Below are 22,983 nucleotides of genomic sequence, written 5' to 3' on the forward strand. Positions count from 1 at the left end.
TCTCCAGTATGTCAAATCCATAGATGTGGAGGTGGTCAAAGTCTTCTAAACGTTGAGAATGATGTGAGGATGCAGTCATTCTGTTCCTCTAGACAAAGCACTTGAATTTGGAGCATAAATAAAACCCAACAGAACAAAGAGAAGATGTGCTGCCTTGTTCTATTTCCTCTCACTTTATTCTCACAGTGGTGACTTACCAGTAATTATGTCACTTAATTGTTTTCACTGATGATAGAGTAAGCTGGTCTTTTTCATCGCTGTCTCATGCTGTTTTAATTGTTTTTGTACTTTGGTATTAGGGAAAGGAAGTTTTCATATGCAAGAGAAAATCAAGGTAAAACAAATCAGAACTTGAAGTACAGAAAAGGTCATTCTAGGTGATATCCTACCTATTTTTAATCTCGCTTTCTTTGATAGGACAGACCCTAACCCCCCTGTAATCTAAAGCATTTGATTGGTCAACCTGGTCGTGGTCGTTTGAGGGTTTAGAATACTCTGCATCAACAAACTTACAATATATCCATTCAGTCTGGATTTAATGACATTGAATGGTGGTCTTTGGCTGATGTGAGGCATCCATGTTTGCTTGCAGGCACTTGCATACTATTAAGTGCCCAGTTGTATATAGCATAGCATAGCTTCCAGAAAAATCAGTTTCCAAGTCTTAATTGCAACTTTTGTTCATGTACTCAAGTACTATAACATTTTTGAGCAACTTGAACTTAATGAATGAGTGACTTAAATGTTATTCCTCTACATTTCATATGTATTTCATCTTTAACTAAACTTCATTTGAGCAACCACAGTTAAACTGTAGAAGGTGAGACTTTCAACACATGCATTAAATTCATTGCTCTCTCACATACACAAACATTCTTTATGCACCTCTCACTCTTCTTTGAATGTGATACAGTGGTTCCATGTGTTGATGGGGCACACTATTTTGGGTTGAAAATGTAGATGGGTGATGGTGATGCTCAAGCAGTGCCAAAGGTTTGATTATTTTAGCGCTGAACAGGTAATTTGTTCTCCCTCTATCTAACAACAGTTTGCCAGAGTATGATAACTGTGCTGCCTAAAGTCAAATAAGGACATTTTATGTTGTTTTTTTTTATCATCACTATGTCTATTTTTTGGAGATGTTATCATTAGGAGTCACTGGCTCACAGGTAATGTAACTACAGCGGTTTATTTAATTCCTGGGCTTACTTTTGTTCTCAGTGGACCTCAGAAAATGACTCTCTTTATACATCCATTATGTGTCTGTCAAGGTACTTCTGTGAAATAATAATAACAATTTTCAGTCCATAACAGTACTGAACTTATATTTTTCAGAGTGTACATGTATACATATCAGTAGTGCTAGGTATCAAACCTCTTTTTCTCTCCCCGCTCTTGTACAGCTGCTCATGTTTGGACTACATTTGTGAAGTCCACCTTCCTCTATTTGCAGATGAATGTGATCATATTTCTCAAACTAAGGATGAAAATACTGGTAACATCATTTTGGTATCATATTGTATTGGGCCTAGCAATTAAAGAATTTCAAAGGATTCCCAACAGTGTATATATTCCTGGCCAAAAGAACATGAACATCTCACAATGTCAGTCTGCCAGTGATATGTGCTACATATGCTGTCATACTGTAACAGACTGCCTACCTGTCCATGGCGTACCCTGCTCTAGCTTGTATTGGATGGAGTTAGATTGTATCAGCGTTGATGATATTATGTAGGCTTGCATAAGGAAAACCTTTTTTTTTTTTTCTCCCCGCTTCCTCCACTATCTGTAATCATTACCCATACCATGGCTTCCCTGGTTAACAGTCTATCTAGAGTTTGGTCCACATTAATCAACCGAGACTGAGAAAGGAAATGAGACTAGTGCAACAACTGCTCCTCTGCTGCCCTGTTCTCTCTCTATAAGGATTAAGGGCTCAGCGTGGCTCATTTGGAATTAAAATTTCATTCCCTTTAACATTACCCTGATGAAGCACTAGGAGATACAACAACAAAACATGTGACTAATGGTCTATTGCCAAATCAAGGGAGGCAGTTGAAAACACAATAGCTTCAGATGAATAATAAATCACTCTTTCATTCACCACACCACCGCCGCATCTCTCCATCCATCTATCCTTTTTCGGATGAAAAACAGCTGCCACTGCCTTTATGGAGAAACCGCCTCTGGAATCCAGCACTGAAAGAAAGAGTGTTTGGTCTCATGCAAGCTCTCTGCATTTTGGAAGTGACTAATACTCTGTTAGATAAAAGCTTGACTTGCTTTGAATATGCTCATTTTTCATCAGCTCATGCATATTTCAGCCCATAAAACCATCTCCTGTCGTCTCCATCTATGGGTTTTTGCAACTAAAAGGTCTCACTCACTCGTGCTCATCTCTCCTCCTCACATGAAGAAAATGAAGAATTCATAAGTCCTCCCTTTTTTTTCTTTTGCTTTTTTGTTGGATCATAGTTAAGTGCAACTGTACAGAACTTTACGCAATGTGACTGATGAACTTTGTGCATCTGTGTGTTATATACACCCCCATGTATACTGTATGCATGTGCATGGGTGTGAGTTCATGAGTTTGTGCATGTCTCAGTAGAGAGAAAGGCATGCTTTTTGTGATATCAACTTCTGAGACAAGTGTGTGTATATTTGTGTGTTTGGATGTGTGTGATACTGCTGACAGTCACTTTTTTCAACACAAGCTGTAATATGCTTGCTATTGTACCCCTCCCAAGAGTTGGTTGCACCTTTCCAGATTTAGGCTGTCATTTCACACCCACAACACACACACACACACACACACACACACACACACACAGTGTCCCTGTCCCAGCCCCTCTGGGCTTGCTGTTGGCAATGTGTGGTATGTTTGTATAAGGGCTGAGAACACATTAGCACATCCGACCACATCCTGCCAACACTAAGCCACAGTACAAGCAGAGTAAAGAGGGAATTACTTCACTCTGATGTCTAATGCCAGAGTCTGGAGGCAGCTTCTTACATCCTCAAAGTCAACTTTTTAGAAGTTAGAGGGGTGCTGGTGGCTTAGCTGGATGAAGACTAAGATTACAGTTATGATTTGGGAATCATGAGTGATGGACAGAGTTGGACGGAGTCCATTCCAGACTGGGCCAGTTGCTGTTGCTGCTGGCAAAGTTATAAGAGATAAAATCAGCAGAGGAATTACGTCCTTATTAGACAATTCTTCAGGTCATGGTTTACACCTAGTGCCAACACACAGCGCCGATGCAGGGTTTAGAGTTTAGAGAAGCAGTAAATGTGTGTTGTTTTAAATTCTAATTGTTTGCAGTAATGGAAATTAGGGAGGAAACAGACATATGGTCATAGGGAATATTGTTTTTACAAGTTACCAGTTCATCAGGTTGCAGAGCAGAGCCACAACTCAACTGAAATACACTTTGCTTGTATGAAGTTCACTCACACATCCAACTCTGCACAGTTTGCTCTTGTGTCTCCATTCACCATTTCACCAGATGTTACTACTTTTTGCCTTTCCCTTGCAAACTGCAAGATGTCCATTTCTGTTTTGATACAGTCACACACCAGAATTTGGATTTTGGGGGTTGCCCAGTGGTGTAACTTATAAAATTGTGTGCCTATCATTCATTGTTAACTGAACTTGTCAATGTATTTACTCAGTTGTGCTTATGACTGTGAATGACATGAATCATTATTTGATCTGTTCTATTCATAAGTTTTGATCACCTTTATGTCAGTTTCAGCTTCAAGAGCAGCTGAGAATCATGTTTTTGCTCACCTTGCTTCAGTGGTGTACAGGTGTACTGAATTGACTGTTGGGCGTGGTTGAACAGTACACCAAAAAAAAACAAAAAAAAAAACTTTTCCAAAGCTGAGAACAGCTGGTCAAAAGCAACAACCATACATATTTAATGCTTTACAAGGGACAAGTTGGTTTGATTCCAGGTTTCTCTCTCTCTCTCTCTGATTGTGTGTGTGGTCTATAATCCAGCTCTGCAAAACTAATTATGCCATTTAACTGACAAACCACTCATTTATGACTCTTTAAAACCATCACAAATACATTTCCCTTTCCTGTCTAGGTTTTGATTGAATCATGAGACTCCCAGTGCACCAGTGTTTACTCTGTCTCACACTCCCTAGGAATGTATTCTCTGTTTCAGGTGGTGTTATACAGTCACGTGGTTGCACCTCACTTCAGCGCTTCTTCTTCACTATAGGCTGTCTGGCTGTTCTATTTTCAGAGGCTGTTTCTAGACAGCAGTCACAACAAGACTTACAGTATGGAAGTTGTGTTGCTTTAGACTTCATATGAATATTAAGGATAATCTGTCAAGACCAGTTAAGAACATTTATTTCATTCTGTTTTATGTTCTATACTTGCCAAGAAGTCTGTAGTCTATATATTCTGTTTCATGTTTTAGTCTAGTTGCAAACCTTCAGTCTATCATGTCTGAGTCATTCAGTTTGAAAGAGATGTGCATCCTAAACTTTGCAAGATGTTGTGAACTCGAGTACATCATCACATACTTGTACAAAAAAAGTGTGAAATGCGTCAGATTTACAGCTGTATTTTACCAATCCTTTTATTTCTTAATGAAGTGTCTTGTAATGTAATCTGCTACTAATTATAGAGAAAAAAAGAGACAGTGTTCAGAGACAGTACATACAATGTACATGCTCCCACTTCTTAAATAGTATTTTGATGAAAGAACCACAGAATGATGGTAGGTTACTATAGGTTACCCCAGGAAATAGGTTAGAAGAGGTTGTGAGCACATGTCATTTTGCTTCACTTCATTTATTTATCCTAATGTGTTCATATTTCTTTTTGGGAGGGTTGTTTCTTTTGTTTTGCTCTAACCAGTGAGTAGCAACCGACACCATTTGACACAGAGGCTGTGGTGTGGTTACTGGGAGCAGTTAAATTTAACGGTTTTCATGATGTTAGAAGAAACGTGCCAGTTAAAGAGTTATTATTTCCATAGATCAACTTACAATAACCTGCCATTTTTTTAGCAGTATTCTTCATGAATGTGGTGAAGAAGCTACCTAGAGCAAGATCCTCAAGCAAATATTCAGTGATTTGGTTGGGAACTTTGTTCCTCATCTAGTTTGAATTGTATGTTTGCCTGTAAATTACAGCTACACAAAAGAGATATTTTAGATTTTTGCATGTGCAGACTAGAAGTTGACTTGGTGTTATCTTGAAATGTGTATTATCAGCATGCATTGTTATTCTTTATTCTATATTATTATAAGTCCCGCTCTTTTACTGTTGTCGGACCTTCTGGCCTGAAATGCAATTTCTATAGCAAGTAAGAAAAGGTAGGGAGATAAGAGACAACAATGTTTCTTATCCCTTTGAAAGTATACTGTTTGTGAGAATTTACCATTATTGATTATTTTGCTTCTTGAAATATTACACACTGTTGTTATCCGGTTAATTATGTTAGTTATTTTGTATTTCTGTCATGTTTTGACCTTTGATCCAGAACTTCCTTTCTTATAAAGTTATTTGTGTTCATATATGTTGTTATTTTGGTTAAACAGGTACAGTACATAGCAAATTCCTTCTAGGTGACTATTAGAAAACTGTTGGACCTGAAAATAAAGTGTCACTGCATTGACTTCTCCTGTGAGCGAGTGAAGACCCTCCCCTGAATTGTGTTTCATGTTCTAGGCTAGTCAAGAACCTTTTAACAGAGAAGACAGGGCTGGTCCCGTCCAGTATACTGCAAACAGCATCTGAAGGAGGTCACTCATTAAGTAACAACCCCTGCTACTCCCAACTAACCACTGGCAGCCTTGCTATAACACACTAACTCACCCAATCCTCCCTCCCCTCCTTTACTCCAACTTAGTCTATCGCTCCCTCGCTCTCCCTCACATGGCAATTTGGGCCGGGAGCCGAGGGACTGGGCGGGCCGCTGCTTTGGGAGAGGGAGGGACTGCTGGATAGGGTTCAGGTTGGATGGAAGGATGGAGCGGATGGGGAGCTTTGGAGTTGAATAATCAGAGCATGATGTGACTGATTGCAGCACATTCCCTCTACCACACTCTCCCCGTGATTTCTCTCTTCTTCTCTCTCTGGGTGCTGGGAGTGGACGTAGGAAGAAGAAAAATCATTTGAGGCCAAGATTTATTATCTGTGGCGTTAGACTGTACATGACATGTGACTTCTTTCCTCATTTTGAAAAGAATATTTTTTGTCATGTCAGAGTCTACATAAGGTATTTTATGGAGTAGCAAAGGGTTCCAGAAGTAAAAGTCCTGTTCATTCTCTGAGTAGACAATTTTAGGTGGCTGGCTCTTTAAGACATTTATAACATTAAATGAATTATCAGGTTCTTTGATCAAACGTCAGCGGTACAAGACTGTGGATATAAAAGATTAGAACAGGAGAGGTCAACTACAACTCACAAGGAGTCATGAGAAACATCCAATCACTGAATGTAGAACCTGTGCCACTTATGTTTTAAAGTAAACCTATAAACTTTCAGCACTTTAACTCAGTTTGGATTCTATGTTAATTTTGGATTTTGGCAACTATGGCACTGTGTTTTGTTCCCAATTGCTGCAATAAAGCTTTGATTTAGGCACCTGAGGCTCATGGGTTGTAGTATTTAGAGCCATTCGCTATGCCAAGTTAAAAAAAACATGATTTCTCAGAAACAAAGTTTGAATAATTAAAACTGCTGGCCATAACATAAACCTACGGCATGGTTAAAGAGCAACTTAACACCTTGTTTTAGCTTAAAAACTGCACTGAAACACTCAATCCTCCTCACCACCACCACCTCCCTGTAATATCACAGCTACTCTAATCAGTTTCTGATTTGTAAATAGCGTTCACATCAACATCCAGATCAGAAATAGGATATTTTTTTTCTAAAAGTTACGATACGTCCAAGTTGGCAGTTGATAATATTAAAGTGTCTAAAACTGACTATTAAACCCTAATTAAATGGATGTAGTCTTACACTGTCAAAGCTTTTCTAATGCTCACACACATCTCTGCAGTCATAACATGCCTGGAGTTGTCAGACAATGCAAGTTGTGAACACTGGAATCTTTCCCATCTTTACTATTCATCTTATATGGCGTGAACACAACATTAACACTGACACTCCCAATCATTAAAGCTCTGTAGAAGAATGTAGAACATGATGTTGTCATGTATAGGTGCATGGGGTACAAGGCAAAACAATAAAGTGATATCATATTTAATTTATTGACTCAAAAATGAAAATTTATTGTTGAGTTACCCAATAAATGATCCAAGAGACTCATCTGTGTCTATGTTGAGGAGGGTTAGGGTTAGGTGAGGATGTCATTAAAAGGCAACTTTAAAATAGGAATTTACAGCAGGGAACAATACTTCTGGAACCAGTGGCTTCTCTCACTTCACCACTCTTTATGAGAGCTCATATACATACACTTTTTATATCAGTCTGTACCTTACATGAAACTTAAGTACTGCAATGCTGTGTTGATGAGTTCATGGTTTAGAGCCACAAACTATACTTTTTCCCAACAAGACAGCCACTCCTGGCATCTGTACTGTTTCTCGATGTTCTCTCTCCTCTCACTTCACCGTCCCTTCTGTCCTCCATCCATCTCTCTCCACCATCTCCTCCCTTTCACGCCGGCTTGAAGACTGATCTTTGAAGTGTCTGTTGTGGCCTTGCTTGTTTTGTTACGGAGCTCTGTCCGTCCCTCTTCAAAACAACTATCCCTTCCTTCTCCTCTCGTTATTTCCCTTCACCTTACTCGCCCTCTCTTTCTCTTCCTTTTATCTCTTTCTGAGTTTTTTTTTTTTTTTTTCACACTTGAGGAGGACAGAACTCCACGCTCTAGCAGTTGACCTTCAGTATTTTGGTTAAGTGGAGCCCATTAACAAAAGGCCCTCTTCACCTGTCTGTGTTGATTGCCCTTGTCTGACTTCCCTATAATTCTTTATGCACTCTCCTGGCTGATATTGTTGCAGATATTGAACGCCTCATTATTATGTCTCCTTGTTTTACACTCCTCTTAAAGCTGCATTGTTTAGTGTGTTATGTTTTATTGGCACTGCACTCCAGGCTGTGCATCCCCCTTTCTTATACACTGTGTTTGAATGCCACAGTTTATTCATATACCCCATGCTTGTTTTGTATATTTATTACTATGAAATCAACTTAGTTATGAAGACAACTTATAGCATTGAAGCTGACTTGAATTTTTCTTTTTTTTTTTCCAGATATCTTCAGTGATCTGTGCACAGCAGCACTCTCTGACTCGGATGAAAATGAAGCCAGTACCTGGGGAGATGTGTCTCAGGACAGCAGATAAACATGGAAGACTGTTGTAGTTCATTACGTTGGACTGACTACAAACATTTTCTATCCTTCAATGGATGTCAGACATGGCAGACAATTCTTACTGTAGTTTTTCAAATGTAGTTCCCTAAGCTGGACTTTTAAATATTGACAATTATGAGTCTTCTCATTGTAGTTCTATATATTGGACTACAAATATGGCCTGCTTTTTTTTTTCAACTGTAGTTTTTCATGTTTGACTCATTGAAGCTTCTCAGTGGAGCCTCTGGACAAAGCTGGAACCTTAACATGCCTGAATGCCACAGCGGGAAAGCCATATATGACTTTTAATTCACGGAAGTACCAGCTGTCATCTGTGGAGAACTGAAGACTGCATGGATGTGCACACTGAACTTTACATCCTATGTTGGATGAATTCAGATAACGTACTGTAGTAACACAACTACAAATGCAATTTGTGAGTGGTTGGGTTGGATACCTGCAAACTCATCTGCAAACTGCCCATCTCTGACATGGATAACCTTTAGGGAAAAGTGATAAAGTCCATGTGCTGGTTGTGAACAGGCCTTGTTTTGCTGCTGTGCTGCTCTGAAACAAAACTCTGTCCAACCAGCTTCTGCCTCTGCTGCCCTGCTTCAGCTTTTCAGGTTCAAACTACAGACACTTCATTATAGCTGCAGCCTTCAGTAGAACCTAGAAGTTGTCTTGCTTGCCTTTCTTCGCTCTGGTAGAGCACCCACATAATGTCATCACATTACATCACATATATTATCTGAGCGTGCCTGTTCTCACACCCTGTACACTTGTGATCTGTATAAATTGCTCTACGAAGCTGAGAGATATCTCACTTTCATATCTGGATTTATTACCCAGTGCTCTTGAAGAGAGAAAACTACTTTTACATATGGTTTACTCTCTCTGGAAAGGACGTGTATTATATCTTCACAGCTATTACAAAATGCTAACAGGCTAAATGATATTCACTGATGAGATATTTTGTTTGGGACTGCAACCAGTTGCTAAGAGACCATCTAGCATTCTTTTACTGAACACTCACAAACTGTGTTGATGATGTTCCTTTAGTTTTTATGTGGAAATGAATACTTAGCTTCCATTAAAAGCACAAATGTTCCTACAAGCTGCCTCTTTTTAGTCCAAGAAGATTGTTTTTTGGTCAGATATTTGGTCAAAATTTCCATTTTACCATATTTTGTTTTGACTTGGTTTAGCAAACACTTGCCTAATTACACATTGTGCAGACATGGAGTTACATTAACATTCATTTGGAATGGTGTTTTTGGTCAAATATTCACTCTCCTTCTAGCTGTGTCGCTAGCTTTGTTTGGCTGCTGCCTTGTGCCACACAGGCAGCGTACAGCTTGTGTAGCGTAGCTTATTTTTCCTCCTGCGTCCAGAAACAATGCTGATGAGAGTGGTGATCCCAAATAGTAAATTTGCAGTCTGGAAAACCAAACCAAACAGCTAAAAGAGGCAATAAAGCTTGAGAGAAACTGCAGTCGCGTGCAAATTCTCTGAGGGTTTGTTGCTACAAGTGACCCCTTTCACATTACAATCATGATAAGTGCAGCTTTTAAAAAATCTAAGTTTACAATGTCAGAGCTGCAATCTTCCTCTTTCAGCTAATGACTGCTAAATTACTTTCCGGCAGAAAATACACGTTGAGAAATAAATCAATCATAATGTGTTCCTCAGATTATCTTTCTTCATGGAGAGTGAATAGCAGACGGAGGCAGCCAAATGGCTTTTGATGGAAATTAAGCATCACTGCAGCACATCTCTTTTTTAGATGAATGGGGTGCTGGTGTAAATTATGTTTCAGAATACAGATTTGTTTCTGTGACATGTTATGCTACTTGGAGTTATCTCTGCATAATGGGATTTTCACTAGCAAGCTTTGATTCGCTGCATGCCAGCCACCGCTATCTAGAGACAGGACATATTCAAGCATTGTTTCTGATTTGTGTGCATGTAAACATTCAACCTTATGTACAATAAGATAGGAAGGGAGGATGTTGAAGAATATATCGACTTTATCCCATTGTGAGTAAGCTCAATTTTAGTGGATGATATTCAGAGCATTGTATTCATTCATGCACACAGATCTCTTCCTGTCCTGTTGATTTATCTCTGTGCCCATATAGCCTCAGCTCGTGGCTAGCAGTGTTCAGAGACCAGATTGATTGTATTCTCACCTTGAAATTCCTTGAAGGATTTGCGCGCCGGGTTGTTTTGCTCAGTCCAAGCAATAGTTCAGCTTTGTAGCGGCGTTATCTGATTCATGAGAGTCTTTTGAAGTCCATGCCAAAAGCCCTTACACCAGTGTTTTTGTTACTGAGATATTAGCATTTGTTAGCAATTTGTGAGCGTTGCCAGCACAAGTCAGGTGGGCTGAAAGGCATTTCTTTGACAGATGGCGCTCATGTCCTTTTTTCTAGAGTAAACTATATAGTGGGAAAAGCCAGGGATTGCAAGTGATTTTTCAGGAAAAGCTTTTTTAGCGAGCAGCACCTGAGCTGTTTCCTGACATCGATTTCACCTTTTCACAGAGGAAAATAGCACCGTACACTGAACAGCCCTTTGGAACCTTCATTCATGCAGGGCTGGGAGGACATTTTAGTAAATGTAAATAAACATCAGTGTTAGTCTAATATTGCATATTTTTGTGTGTAAATATCCATTTTCTGTATGACTGCTGTATTATTGCACACACTTCTCCCTCAGAGGCTTTTTGGCATTGTAACGCATTTCTACTGACGGATGGAAACCTCTGGACTATTGACTGAGAAATCCTTTCAAAATGTATTTACAGATAGATGCCACATCACGTCAAAGGAGGAGTCTCAAATGTTTCATATTTGTAACAGTTTTAGACGACAGCTCCTTTGATGTAACTTATTATAAATGAACAACAGACCAACTTGATAAGAAAAGGCTTAATATTTTATGTCAAAATGAGCACTCTGACCTGGACAAGCAAAAGTAAATGTGTAAAAATTAATGGATGGATGATGCAAACATGTATGTATGGATGGATGGAGGATGAGGAGGATGATACAGGGACGAATGGATGGTTTGTTTGATTGGTGGTTGATGGTTGAATGGTTGGGTAGATATATTCATGGATAGGTAGATGATTGGATGGATGGATGGATGGATGGATAGATGATGGATGGATGGTCAGTTGTATGACTGGAAGGATATGTAGTTGGATGGATGGATATTTTGACACTGGGTTACCATCTGGAACAGAGGGCAGAACTCTATTAAAGGTCATATACATTGATATATTACACTGTCTTTAAAGAAATACACTCTTGAACATACTGTACATTTTGTGTATCCTATGTTAAATGAAAAATATTGTATCTTTGTAAAGAAAAAGTTTCTATTGTGCTGCATCCTGCTGCAATGTAATTGCAATTTCACCATATTATAGAATGTATCGAGTCTGTATAAAGTACAGTCTGTCATTGTAATGTACATATTGCTTCATTGTGATAATATGCATTTACAACATGAAATTTGTTATTGTGGTTTTTTAAATGCAACTTTAAATGCAACCATAACTTGGATGCACACATGTATCACTTCATGTTCAGAAATTAAGACATTTCCCATCAGCGTTTTTACTTCCTGTTGTGAAATGAATGTTGTGGCCTGAGCAGGAAGACTATTTAAAGTCAGATAACAGCTCTTGATAAGAGCCACCATGTATTCAGCAGGTAAGCTAACATGATTAAAGGGTGTTGTTAGAAAAATGGAACTGGAACAATGCTAAGAATTTGATTTTTTATAAAAACAAGATTTATGAACATGAAAAAATGAAAAACAATTTTTCTGGCTTTGTCTATCACAGCTTTCCCCTTTTGCTGTTTCAGTATCTTAGTAAGTTTTTGCTGGAGGAACAGCACCTTCCTCCCATTTTGTTCCATCAAGTAACACATTCAACACATTCACCACCAAACTTGACCTGGTGTTGTGCACACATTGTAAATACACCAAGCTGATAGCAGCTAAAGAAAGACTAAAGAAAGAAATGAACTCCAATTTAGCATCACAGTTCTATAAAAAAACTGAATGCATATGATAACTAGTATTGTGTAATTGAATAGTATTTATGAAATTTGTCATATTCTAAACGTCTACAGCTGCAAGTCTGTTTCTAACCTGCTGAATGTGTCAGCTGTTTAACAGTCACGTGTGTTTTATGCATCTGAGGAGATCAGCTTCCACTTTAACCAGCGCACATGTCTAGACGAGATGAATAATTGCTCATGAGTCACATTCGTCTCATTATATAATGCTGCAACCTGAATCATCTTTTTACCTAATTTTCGTCCATGCACGTGTGTAAATGCGTGATTTAAACCTTTGGACACAATATTTGACTATTTACTACCAAATACTACAAAATGCATGTCATTTTCTCTGCAGTCATGATCCTTAAAAATATTTTATTTTTAATTTTAGTCATGGTTTCCCATGAACATTTCAGGGCAGACAACTATTTCAGAAGGAAAAACTGCTAAAATCATTTGCATTCATGTGCTGTAAGAATTTAGTTTTTAGTGGTATTCAAGATGTCCAGACATCAAGGGTGCAATCATACCACAATTTCTTTCATTTTTGACTTTCTCTGTGCGTGGCTTGTCATTTTAGACCTATGAACAAGACTTGCACATGTTGAAACTGTGAATTTGGCGTGCCCGCAAGACAGCGAGAAAACATTGTTGCTTTCCTATCTGCTCAACAAAGATTTAACTGTACAGACTGCTATACTCAGCTTGCACAGGCCCCGAGACTGAGAGAGAGAAGAAAGCACAGTGAGAACTGAGCAGATGTGATCTTTTTCCAACACCTCGCTGTGTTCTCTATCTCCCAGACAAGACTTGTGTCAAGAAAAGATGGGTGTTCAAATGAGATGTTATTAAAGCCTGTGCCAGCAGGCGCTGAATTCACTCGCTGTCTGAGAAGAATCCTCTCCGCAAGTCGTTGCAGCTTGTTTTATGATGATTTAAGACTGTATTAAAATGAAATGTAATTATTGATAGTTGGGTAGGAAAGGGAAAGAAATGGGAGAGGAGGAGGTATCTTTACTCTGTTTTTGCTGCGGACACAGCCATCAAGGTGATAAGTGTAAATGACTTTTCCGTATACGTTCAAGTATGTGATGAAATACAAGCGTCATGAAAAGCCCTGGTGTAATTCTGTTCTTTTGTCAGTGATCAATGGCTCCTCAGGTATGGTAGAGCAGCGCCTCTGCATCATTACCATTCCAGCTGGGCCTCTGCTCCCCCGTCAAGGGGAAGAGAACAAGCTATTAATGTTAGACTTAAAGCATAATGTATTCTCTCTGTCTGTGACTGGCGCTAACTTTTTTATCTGCCTCCCACTGCCCCCTGATGAAACTATAATTTAAAGAGAACAGACGTGTTAAAGTCTTAAATGTTCCAGATTGTCTGTTTGGCCTCAGACGCTGACATGATGGGTTGTGGCTGTTGTTCACTTTTCGACACAAATAACAATTATGTACAACTACTTTGACCAAATAATGTTACATTTTGTAATAAATGCAGTATTTTTTTTATAATAACAAAGAATTATATTGAAGATATAGTATCAGGATATTAACAGTGAACACATTAGCAAAATGCTCACTTTCAATGTATACCATTTGTTTTCCTTGATATCCTGATATGCGCTCCTGATAACCAAAGCATGATTATATATATATATATATATATATATATATATATATATATATATATATATATATATATATATATATATATATACTGACATATAAGTATTTGTGGGTAACGTGTTAGCAAATTACAAATTACATGATTATTAATTCATTGATTGATCATTTTGTACACAAATTGGGAAAAACGCAGACCACAGTTTCCTGGAGTCCATGTTAACATCTTCAAAAGTCTTGTCTTGTCCAACCGACAGTGCAAACTTAAATATTTTCAGTTTACAATCTACAGCAAATCCTCCCATTGGAGAAACTGCAGCCAAGGAACGTTCAGCCTCATGCTCTATAAATGATTTAAACAATCAATTGTCAACAAATTGCCACCTGGCAAATGAATTTGAATTGTGAGAAATGAATGTGGAAGTATACAGAGAGTTGAATTTTCATTGAGGATAAAGTAAAACAACATAAATTCAAATTAGGTGATTCAAATTCAGTTTTTTAATGCAATTATTCAAGTTGAACGATTCAAATTCAAATAGAAATGATCAAATTCACTTTCTAGTGACACATATGTCTGCCGATGCTTCACCTTCCTTGTTATCTGCTGATGAAAATCATGTAATATGATCAAAAGCTCCACTACTAAATGTACCTTGTGGTGAGACTTTTTTCTGAAATGCAATTACGTTGTCCCCAATACATATTTGGAATAGCAAGTTAGTATGATATAAATATATTTTGTGTGAGACAGGGAAATGATTTGACTTTGCCTATCAGAAGCACATCAACTGCTGCAACAGCAAGCTGTCATTCAGGACAAAAATACATTTTCACCGTGTTATTACATTTCACAGAGAGGTTGTTAGTCAGTAGAGATTCTGGTTCCAATAGAAAAGAAAGTCAAATACGGGGCACGTCTGCTGCTGATGTTTTTTTGTTTTGTTTTGTTTGTTTGTTTGTTTGTTTTTATAGTAATTCAAATTCTCCATCACAACCTTGAACCTCTTTGCTGCCAATCCATTACTCTAAAAATAACCAGTAGCAATATCTCCTTTTTCACACTAACGTCATCAGCCCAATAAACTGATTCGGGCGTACTAATAGATGAATGTGTTCTTATATACACTCAGACACACACTATAGATGCACAATAGACCTGTCCAGTATTTGTAGAGAAGCCAGATTGTAGTTGAGTCATAGGAGCAGAGAAACAGGTTGAGAGGGTAACATGGTGAATATTTAGCCATTGCAATAACCCTAAAAGCTGCATAAGGAAGGAGTGTGTGTGTGTGTGGATGCTGGTAAGCAATACAATCAGCACTGACTTCAGAAGGTAAAGACAGAGTTTCTGAGCATATCTTTGCAATATTTGTTCAGCTCTCTGAGGCAAATATTATGAGACCTTTCACCACAGAGTTAACAAGCTAACAAACACTGTAGATTATTGTGCTGCTTTTTTATTTGTCATTCTCACAAATTCTCTAATATCATTAAAGTCATTGAGTCAAACATTTGTAAATGCCAGCGAATCAACGTTACAGTAAGTGTGATAGCTCGGTATGAGGATGAAAACTATTAGTAGCCTGAGTCTGAGAATTAAAGCCATATTTCCCATAAACCTGTTTGCTTCTTGCCTGTAATTCACAAAACATCCTAAAGGCCTGGTCATTAAAAATGGCATGAATCACAATGGAATGATTGCAATCACTGGATCCACTTGTGGGGACAAAGTTAATCCCATTGATGTCTTATGAAAACTGGATACAGTGTTCTAAGACGGCGCCCTATTCATTCATATGGAAGTTATTCACTGGGTTCGTAGTCTGAAAAAGTACTCGATCCTTGTGCTTTGGAGACCTCTGACAGGGCCCGCTGACATCTGCTGGCTCGCTGCACACATGATGCCATGAACATCTTTAATGATGTGGCTCTTCTAGATTTTCCACATTTTATTGGGCTGAATAAATATCATTCTGAATGAGATGTTTTGGGGTGTTTGTGATTTTGTTTGTGTAAAGACAGTAATTGTAGAATGATGGTGTGTGGGCCAGTGTGCATCACATGACCCTGCAATATCAACTACAGACACTACACCTCACAGTCTTGCTATAGCAGTATTTCTGGGGGTTGTTTGGTTAATTCATAAAAATGATTTGTATCCAGTTTAACTTTGTTTATTTTTGAAACGCCAATTTGCATTCTGTTAACTACTTACCACAGTCCACTTTTATTTAAACTCCTCTATCGGAGTATAAACTGCTCCAGGAGGCAGGAGTTTTAGACAGTTATAGAGAGTAGGTTATACAAATAGGACAACCTGTCCTCAAAAGAAAAATGACAGCATAGGTTGAGAATTCAGCCGGTAAAAACAACCTATAGTTACGTTTTTATTATTTTATTTTATTTTATTACGTAATTGTGACCCGGAGAAGTGACGCAGTTCAGATGACGTCAATATAAGGTGACTTTACATAGATTATTTTCCTTATTAGTAGGAGGCAGGTTGGGTGGATCCTTAGATAGATGGCAAAAAGTAGACTTAACTGCAGGAGACCGATGTTGGCTTACCGTTTCCAACCGCAAGTGTCACCTTTCAACTGCAAGTCAGGACAGTTTTTGAAAAAAACGCAATTACAATTGTTGTGATATTTACTGTTGCCATGACAATGAAGGTTGTCACACCATAAAACAATTATTTTTTAACAGCGATTTGTAACAGTTTTGGAAGGCACCGATAGAGGCGGCATACTAGAAAACACTCCTATAGGTGGAGTGAAAGGTTCAATCAACATATGTGGTCATATAATTATGAGGATGTGTTGAAATAGGTATATGTCTCTTATTGACCCATATGTCACCAAGCTAACAAGCTAGATTGCTAGCTTGGAGAGTTGTGGTTCAAGGTTCAGTTTTATTGTCATGAAATACACAATTGCACAATGAAATGTGGTTGTAGCACCCTCCACGCTACACACACAAAATGTATTCTAACTTAAAATATTAGAATAGAATAAAACAATAAAATTGGGAATAACGTAGAACAAACTATATAAAAGTTGTATATTTACAAGGAATATACATACAAAGTTTTTCTTATAAAACTGTATGTGCAAAATCAATGTAATATGCAGGTTATAGTGCAAAAACAGTTAATACGGAAATGAACTTCTCATTCTATGTGGAATGGGGCAAGACATTCAATTCCAGTCACAACTTTGTGGACTGTCATTGTTAGCATGCTAGTCATGCTAGCTACCCTCCACTATTTACAACCCTACACTACCCTACAACCCTACACTAAGTTTGAAAATAAAGAGTGTGACAGATCCTAACTTGAAGACTTGTTTTGGTTTAAGAGTCTGTAAAAAGTTAGAAGTAATTCAGAGCAACTAAGACATACTCACAATCATCTGTCAGCTGCTGTAGGTAATGGTAATACATTGTTTCATGTATGACATGGACTGAATTAATACAGGTCCACCACTTTTATCCAAATCTGTGACACACTCTTTTAGCAGCTTTGTGAATAAATCTTAAAAGGAAACTCTGAGCTGATTTGTTGTGCCATTTATGGGACCCCTAGCAGAATCCTCAAACACCACATCAAGCAGTGCATGTGCGCTTTGACATATGTCTGATTCATCTTCCTTCGTCTTGCAGATAATGACTACTTCCATCAACACTGGCTGAACCACTGATTGTCTTCTTTTTATATTCAGAGGTCAGAACACTGTCCAGGGCGCTGCTGTTTACAAAGATGCATATTCAGTAGAGACTCAAATTTTCACTCCAAACATAACTGCATTGCAGTCATTTGCAATATCATCCAATTTCTATTCCAAATTGTCTTTATTGGTATGAATAGAAGAAAATTATTCTTGCCAAAACAGTTCACATCATCCCAAAGCAAAATTTAACTTAAATTCCCAATAGGAAGCAAAATAACTGAGGTAGAGAGAGATACTGCAAAGAACATCAGTCTTGATGATATGATGAAATACAGGAGACGTGCCACTGATAGTCTGTGTCCCTCTGTGATGTGTACTGGCAGTTGTACACTATATAATGCATAGGTACAAACATGCACTGATGAAGACATAAGATGAAAAGGAGAATTTTACATACTGTCAATTTGTATGTCCCATGAGTCATCTGAACAAGAAGATGTCCCTGGGAGATGAGATCACTTTTGAAGGTCGCAGCTCTCATGGATGACTAAATACTGGAGAAGGTTACGAGTAAATTGCTGTAGAATATATGGCAATATTTATCCAGTGCATCCCTCTCTGCCAGACATAGGAAAAGCTTAACATTTATAGACACTGTTCTCTCAGCATAACATTTTAGGCTCATGATGTACTTGCCTTTTACCAACGGCTAAGCATAAAAAAACTGTTGTGACACAAGCTTCATTGTTCACCTAATAGCATGCGTAACTTACATGTACATGGCGTATTAAATAATATCAACTAGGGGGCAGAGCAGGCCTGAATCTAGCCTAATAACCAACCATAATTACCATTTTAATTCCCTTTATTCAAGTAGTGAGGGACCTCTGTCCTGATGACATCATTTTCAGTAGACATGAATCTTTGGTAGCAGTTGTTTGTAGCAGATAACATTTTTCACATTGATTAAAGAAATATGTCAATTACATTTAAAATGTTATTGTAATTAAGAAATGTAATTAAAATGTCTTAAAACAACCCATGGATGCAGGAGAATCCTCCAGAGACAGGAGTTGAAGACCTTGCGGACAGGGGCTTCTGTCAGACATTACCAGTCCACCCTCACTACTTGTTTGGGTCTCCCAGCCGCCTCCCCTGCTACCCGATCCAACTCACCACCAGGTGATGATCAGTTGACAGCTCTGCTCCTCTCTTTACACGGGTGCCCTAGATATGTGGCGGCAGATCCGATGACACAATTATAAAGTCGATCATCGATCTTTGGCCTAGGGTGTTCTGGTACCAGGTAAACTTATGAGCAACCTTATGCTCAAACATGGTGTTCATTATGGCCAATCCATGGCTCACACAGAAGTACAGTAACAATGCACCACTCAGGTTCAGATCAGGCAAGCCGTTGCTCCCAGTCATCCCTCTCCAGGTTTCTCCATCATTCCCCACGTGAGCGTTGAAGTCCTCCAGCAGAACTATGGACTAGCCAGGCTGTGCCCATCCCCCCCCGGGCTCCACCCAGAAACTCCATGAAGGCCAGATACTCCGAACTGCTGTATGTACAAACAACAGTCAGAGTCTTCCTCCCAGCAACATGTAGTTGCAAGGAAGCAACCCTCTTGTTCCGTGGGGAAAACTCCAACACTGACTTGTGAGTATCCCCTCACCTGCCCGGTATCTCTCACCCTGGGCAACTCTGTAAAAGAAGAGAGTCCGGCCCCTCTCCAGGAGTTTGGTTCCAGAGCCAGTGCTATGTGTAGAGGTGAGCCCAACTTTATCTAGTCTCTATCACAACCCAGGCAGCCATAGGGATGTTTGTCCTCCAGGAACAGCTCAGGGCTTACCAGTCACTATGGTACTCTGAATTGCCACAGCTGTATATTTGAAGGGAGAGGGCTGTTGTAAAGCTTTCCCTAGAGCTCAGTGTGTGCCTCAAACAAGGGGTGCAAGACAAAGAGGCCTACCACACCTCAAGCTTGGCCTTTTCTTACCAAAGTACTTCCACACCTGTTCCTCCTTCCTCACCTATCATCCACGAATCCACTTGAACATTGTCTTGCTCAAAGTAATTCCTCATAAAGATCAGACAGGTTTCAAACTAACCAACAGGTTAGCCAGATTTTATTTTTGAGGTAAAACAGGAAGTAAGTGTACTCAAGATTTCATTAAATAATCCCACATTTGGGGGGAAAATGGCATATGCTACCATTCTCCAACGAAAAAATATATTAATAAATAGAGTTTGGCTGATTTTACCAGCTATACCACTGTTTTTATATCTCCATGGTGTTTCTCCTTATGTCTCCCTCTTCCTTCCAATGTATTTATATTTGTGTGTGTTTGGTGACTGCGAGTCAAAGAGCAGAGGACTGCGCTGGAAATATAAAGGTTTTAGGAAGTGTAGAGAGGACAAAGCTGCATAGAAGGAAGATAAGGTCTTGACAAAGCTTTGTTCCGCACAGCGAACCTCCTGAGGGCTGAATACAGAAAGCCAGACAGAGATTGTGTGTGTGTGTGTGTGTGTGTGTGTGTGTGTGTGTGTGTGTGTGTGTGTGTGTGTGTGTGTGTGTGTGTGTGTGTGTGTGTGTGTGTGTGCATGTGTGTGTCAGTAAGATGACTGGAGGAGCGGTCCGACAGCCTCGGGAATGTGACAAGCATACTAAGGATTTCACAAAAGTCACAGTAGAAGAAGAAAAACAGAGGAATCGCTGGAAGTGAATGTCTTCACTGTCCTCCAGACCACATGCCGCTACCCAAAGGGCCACTACGAGCGTGTGCCTGTGTAATTTTTTAACTTTGTGTCTGTCTGATTGCATTATTGTGTGTGTGTGTGTGTGTGTGTGTGTGTGCACAGACTTATCGTGTAATGTGACAGTTGTATCTCTATTGTTAAAAACCAGTGCCCTCACAAGGACAAAGATATGAGTGGTTGCATCCTCAAGCAGCTAGTTTAGGATTTGAGTTTGGTCTGAGCGTTAAGATTAGAATTATGATTAGTGAAGGTTAAAGGTCAAAGTCGTGGGAATTGTTTTTTTGCCCTCTTGCTTCCCTAATGTGACACATCTCTAGCTAAAACAGGATTTTGCAGCAGATTATAGCATAGTAGGACTGTTTAAAAGATTAAACAAGCTATAGTAAAGATTTGAGACATCAGAAACTCATTATTCCAAAGGTTGTACCATTTCTAGCAACTGGGACACAACCATCTTATCCCTTATACTAAAATGCTTTCTAGTGCTAAGGGGGACTGCAATTTGGTGGTAATTCTCTGTGAGTTTGTCACTATGAATGACCACCTTGACATTACATGTAGTTATTTGATTCATTATTGATATAATATTGGTTGGTGCAGCTTTAAGATTATCGCCAAGCTGCATAGATCACATGCTTGGCTGAGATCCGATAACAATGTGAGACCACCTCCAGACATAGTCTGGCTGATCTAATTGGAAAGCAGAATACCTGCATTAACACCTGCAGGACAGACTATCAGACAAGACATCCAGATACAGATACATGTTAATGCCAGGTGGAAATGATGTCTTATGTTTGTTTGTTTTTGTGAAGCGCCACAAATGTGAAAAGGTTATATCTCGTATTTGGCTGCATGGATACATACAAAATTCAGTTTGCACAATCTTGGGTCATGACTCAGTTGATGCATAAAATTTGGTAATGATTGATTAAAGTGAGCATCGCTTATTAAAACAAATCAACATTTCTGGACATTTCACTTTCCAAACTTCAAAAAAAAAAAAAAGAAAACACCCGAATGTCCTCCAGAGCTAAATTTTTTTCAGTATATCCACTGAATTGTGACAAAAGTTTGCCTCACTGCAACCTATGGTCAATTCAGAAGTCCATCACTCTATATTTTTCAAAATATGCAAAATCAATTAAGATCTATATCTCCACAAGTCTTTATTCAAATGCTACCAAAATTGACATAGAGATTGTGCAGATTCTTGATATCATATTTCAATTGGTGTTCAGATGTTTCAAATGGTGAGTCTGCAGTGATATTCAGTGTCTTACTGTAATTTGTACTGTATTCTATTTCACCCAGTTTTTGAACAAATTTCACCAAAATCTTTGACAATACACTGGAGAAAAGCAGGTTGATGTGGGTCTTTTTATAATTGTATCCCCAACAGTTAAAATGTTATGATTTTTTTAAGTTCTGTGACGTCCCTCTCTCTGACTTCTGCTTTTGAGGTTGGTTTGGTTTCCTGGCTCAGGATCTAGTGGGCGGGGCTGGGGAGGGCATCGGGAAACTACTTGCACCTGGATAGTTGTGGCTTCCTTGTTCTTCTTTCTCTTCTCTTCCTCCCGGGCCTTCACAAGCTAGATGGAGTAAGGTTTTGTGTTTTGTTTGCATGCATGACACACACTTCATTCATCCACGCATTGCATTCATTACTGACCTATCTGACTAACATTATTATTATTATTATATGGTCACCTGTTGAAATCCAGCCTGCCAACAAGGTGTGTGCATCCTCCTGTGTCTGCCCATCTGTTGTGAACTCTTGTGGTTTAAAAGTTCTACAATACATGTATGTCAAATTATGTGCTTGAATCCCACTTACCACCGCTTGCGGCGGCTGTGGCTTATTACAATGAATCTAAATTTCTAGACATTTCACAATCCAAACTTCAAAAAATCTAATTAAATCATCCATACATCCTACAGAGCTAAAATTTCTTTCAGCACATCCACTGAATTGTGACAAAAGTTTGCCTCACTGCAACCTATGGTCAATTCAGAAGTCCATCACTATATTTTTTCATTATATTTACAAAAACAATTGACTTTGCTCGGCTTTGTGAAGCCTGAAACCCGCTCGTTGCTGCTCACGGCTTTAATTTTGGCCGATTGAGCTGCTTCCACCCGTTGAGTGTGAAAAGGTTTGAACCCACAGATTGCTGCTTGCAGCTATATTCTATTATTGATAGGATAACTGTGCAGATACACCTGCTTCTCAGAAGTGTTGCAGTCACCTGCATGAATGCATCAGGGTGTGTTGTCTCTGAACCAGCAAGAGAGTGATTTTTATAGGTATGAAAAAAAGACTCTTGATTCTGTTACAGATGCTTTTCAATCCTCATAAATAAAATGAAAAATTTACTTTTAGGATTATCAGGAGAGCAGATACCATTAAGTACCATTGGTTTATAATATAATTGAGACACCACAGGTCTCTAGGGGAATATTATAGATACTGACAGTAGCACCTCATGCAAA

At 38.8% G+C, this 22,983-nt stretch overlaps 2 protein-coding genes across 13 annotated transcripts in view; both read left to right on the plus strand.

The window, feature by feature from the left end:
- The window catches only part of mcf2l2 (MCF.2 cell line derived transforming sequence-like 2), a 157,936-nt gene extending 145,819 nt beyond the window's left edge, over positions 1-12,117 (plus strand). For 10 of the 12 annotated variants that reach the window (XM_042415841.1, XM_042415842.1, XM_042415847.1 and 7 more), the window contains one exon: positions 8,255-12,116. In XM_042415841.1, the coding sequence (XP_042271775.1) occupies position 8,255 (1 nt within the window). In that variant the 3' untranslated portion in view covers positions 8,256-12,116. Of the gene's footprint in view, positions 1-8,254 lie in introns of all 12 variants that reach the window. The other 2 variants (XM_042415851.1, XM_042415852.1) reach the window with 2 other exon arrangements.
- A 9,888-nt stretch (positions 12,118-22,005) lies between these two features.
- The window catches only part of ect2 (epithelial cell transforming 2), a 57,546-nt gene continuing 56,568 nt past the window's right edge, over positions 22,006-22,983 (plus strand). Inside the window, exon 1 of the mRNA XM_042416460.1 lies at positions 22,006-22,091. The gene's annotated coding sequence lies outside the window, so the exon portion shown is untranslated. The remainder of the gene's footprint in view (positions 22,092-22,983) is intronic.

This window comes from Thunnus maccoyii, chromosome 7, assembly GCF_910596095.1.
Source record: "Thunnus maccoyii chromosome 7, fThuMac1.1, whole genome shotgun sequence".
NCBI lineage: Eukaryota > Metazoa > Chordata > Actinopteri > Scombriformes > Scombridae > Thunnus > Thunnus maccoyii.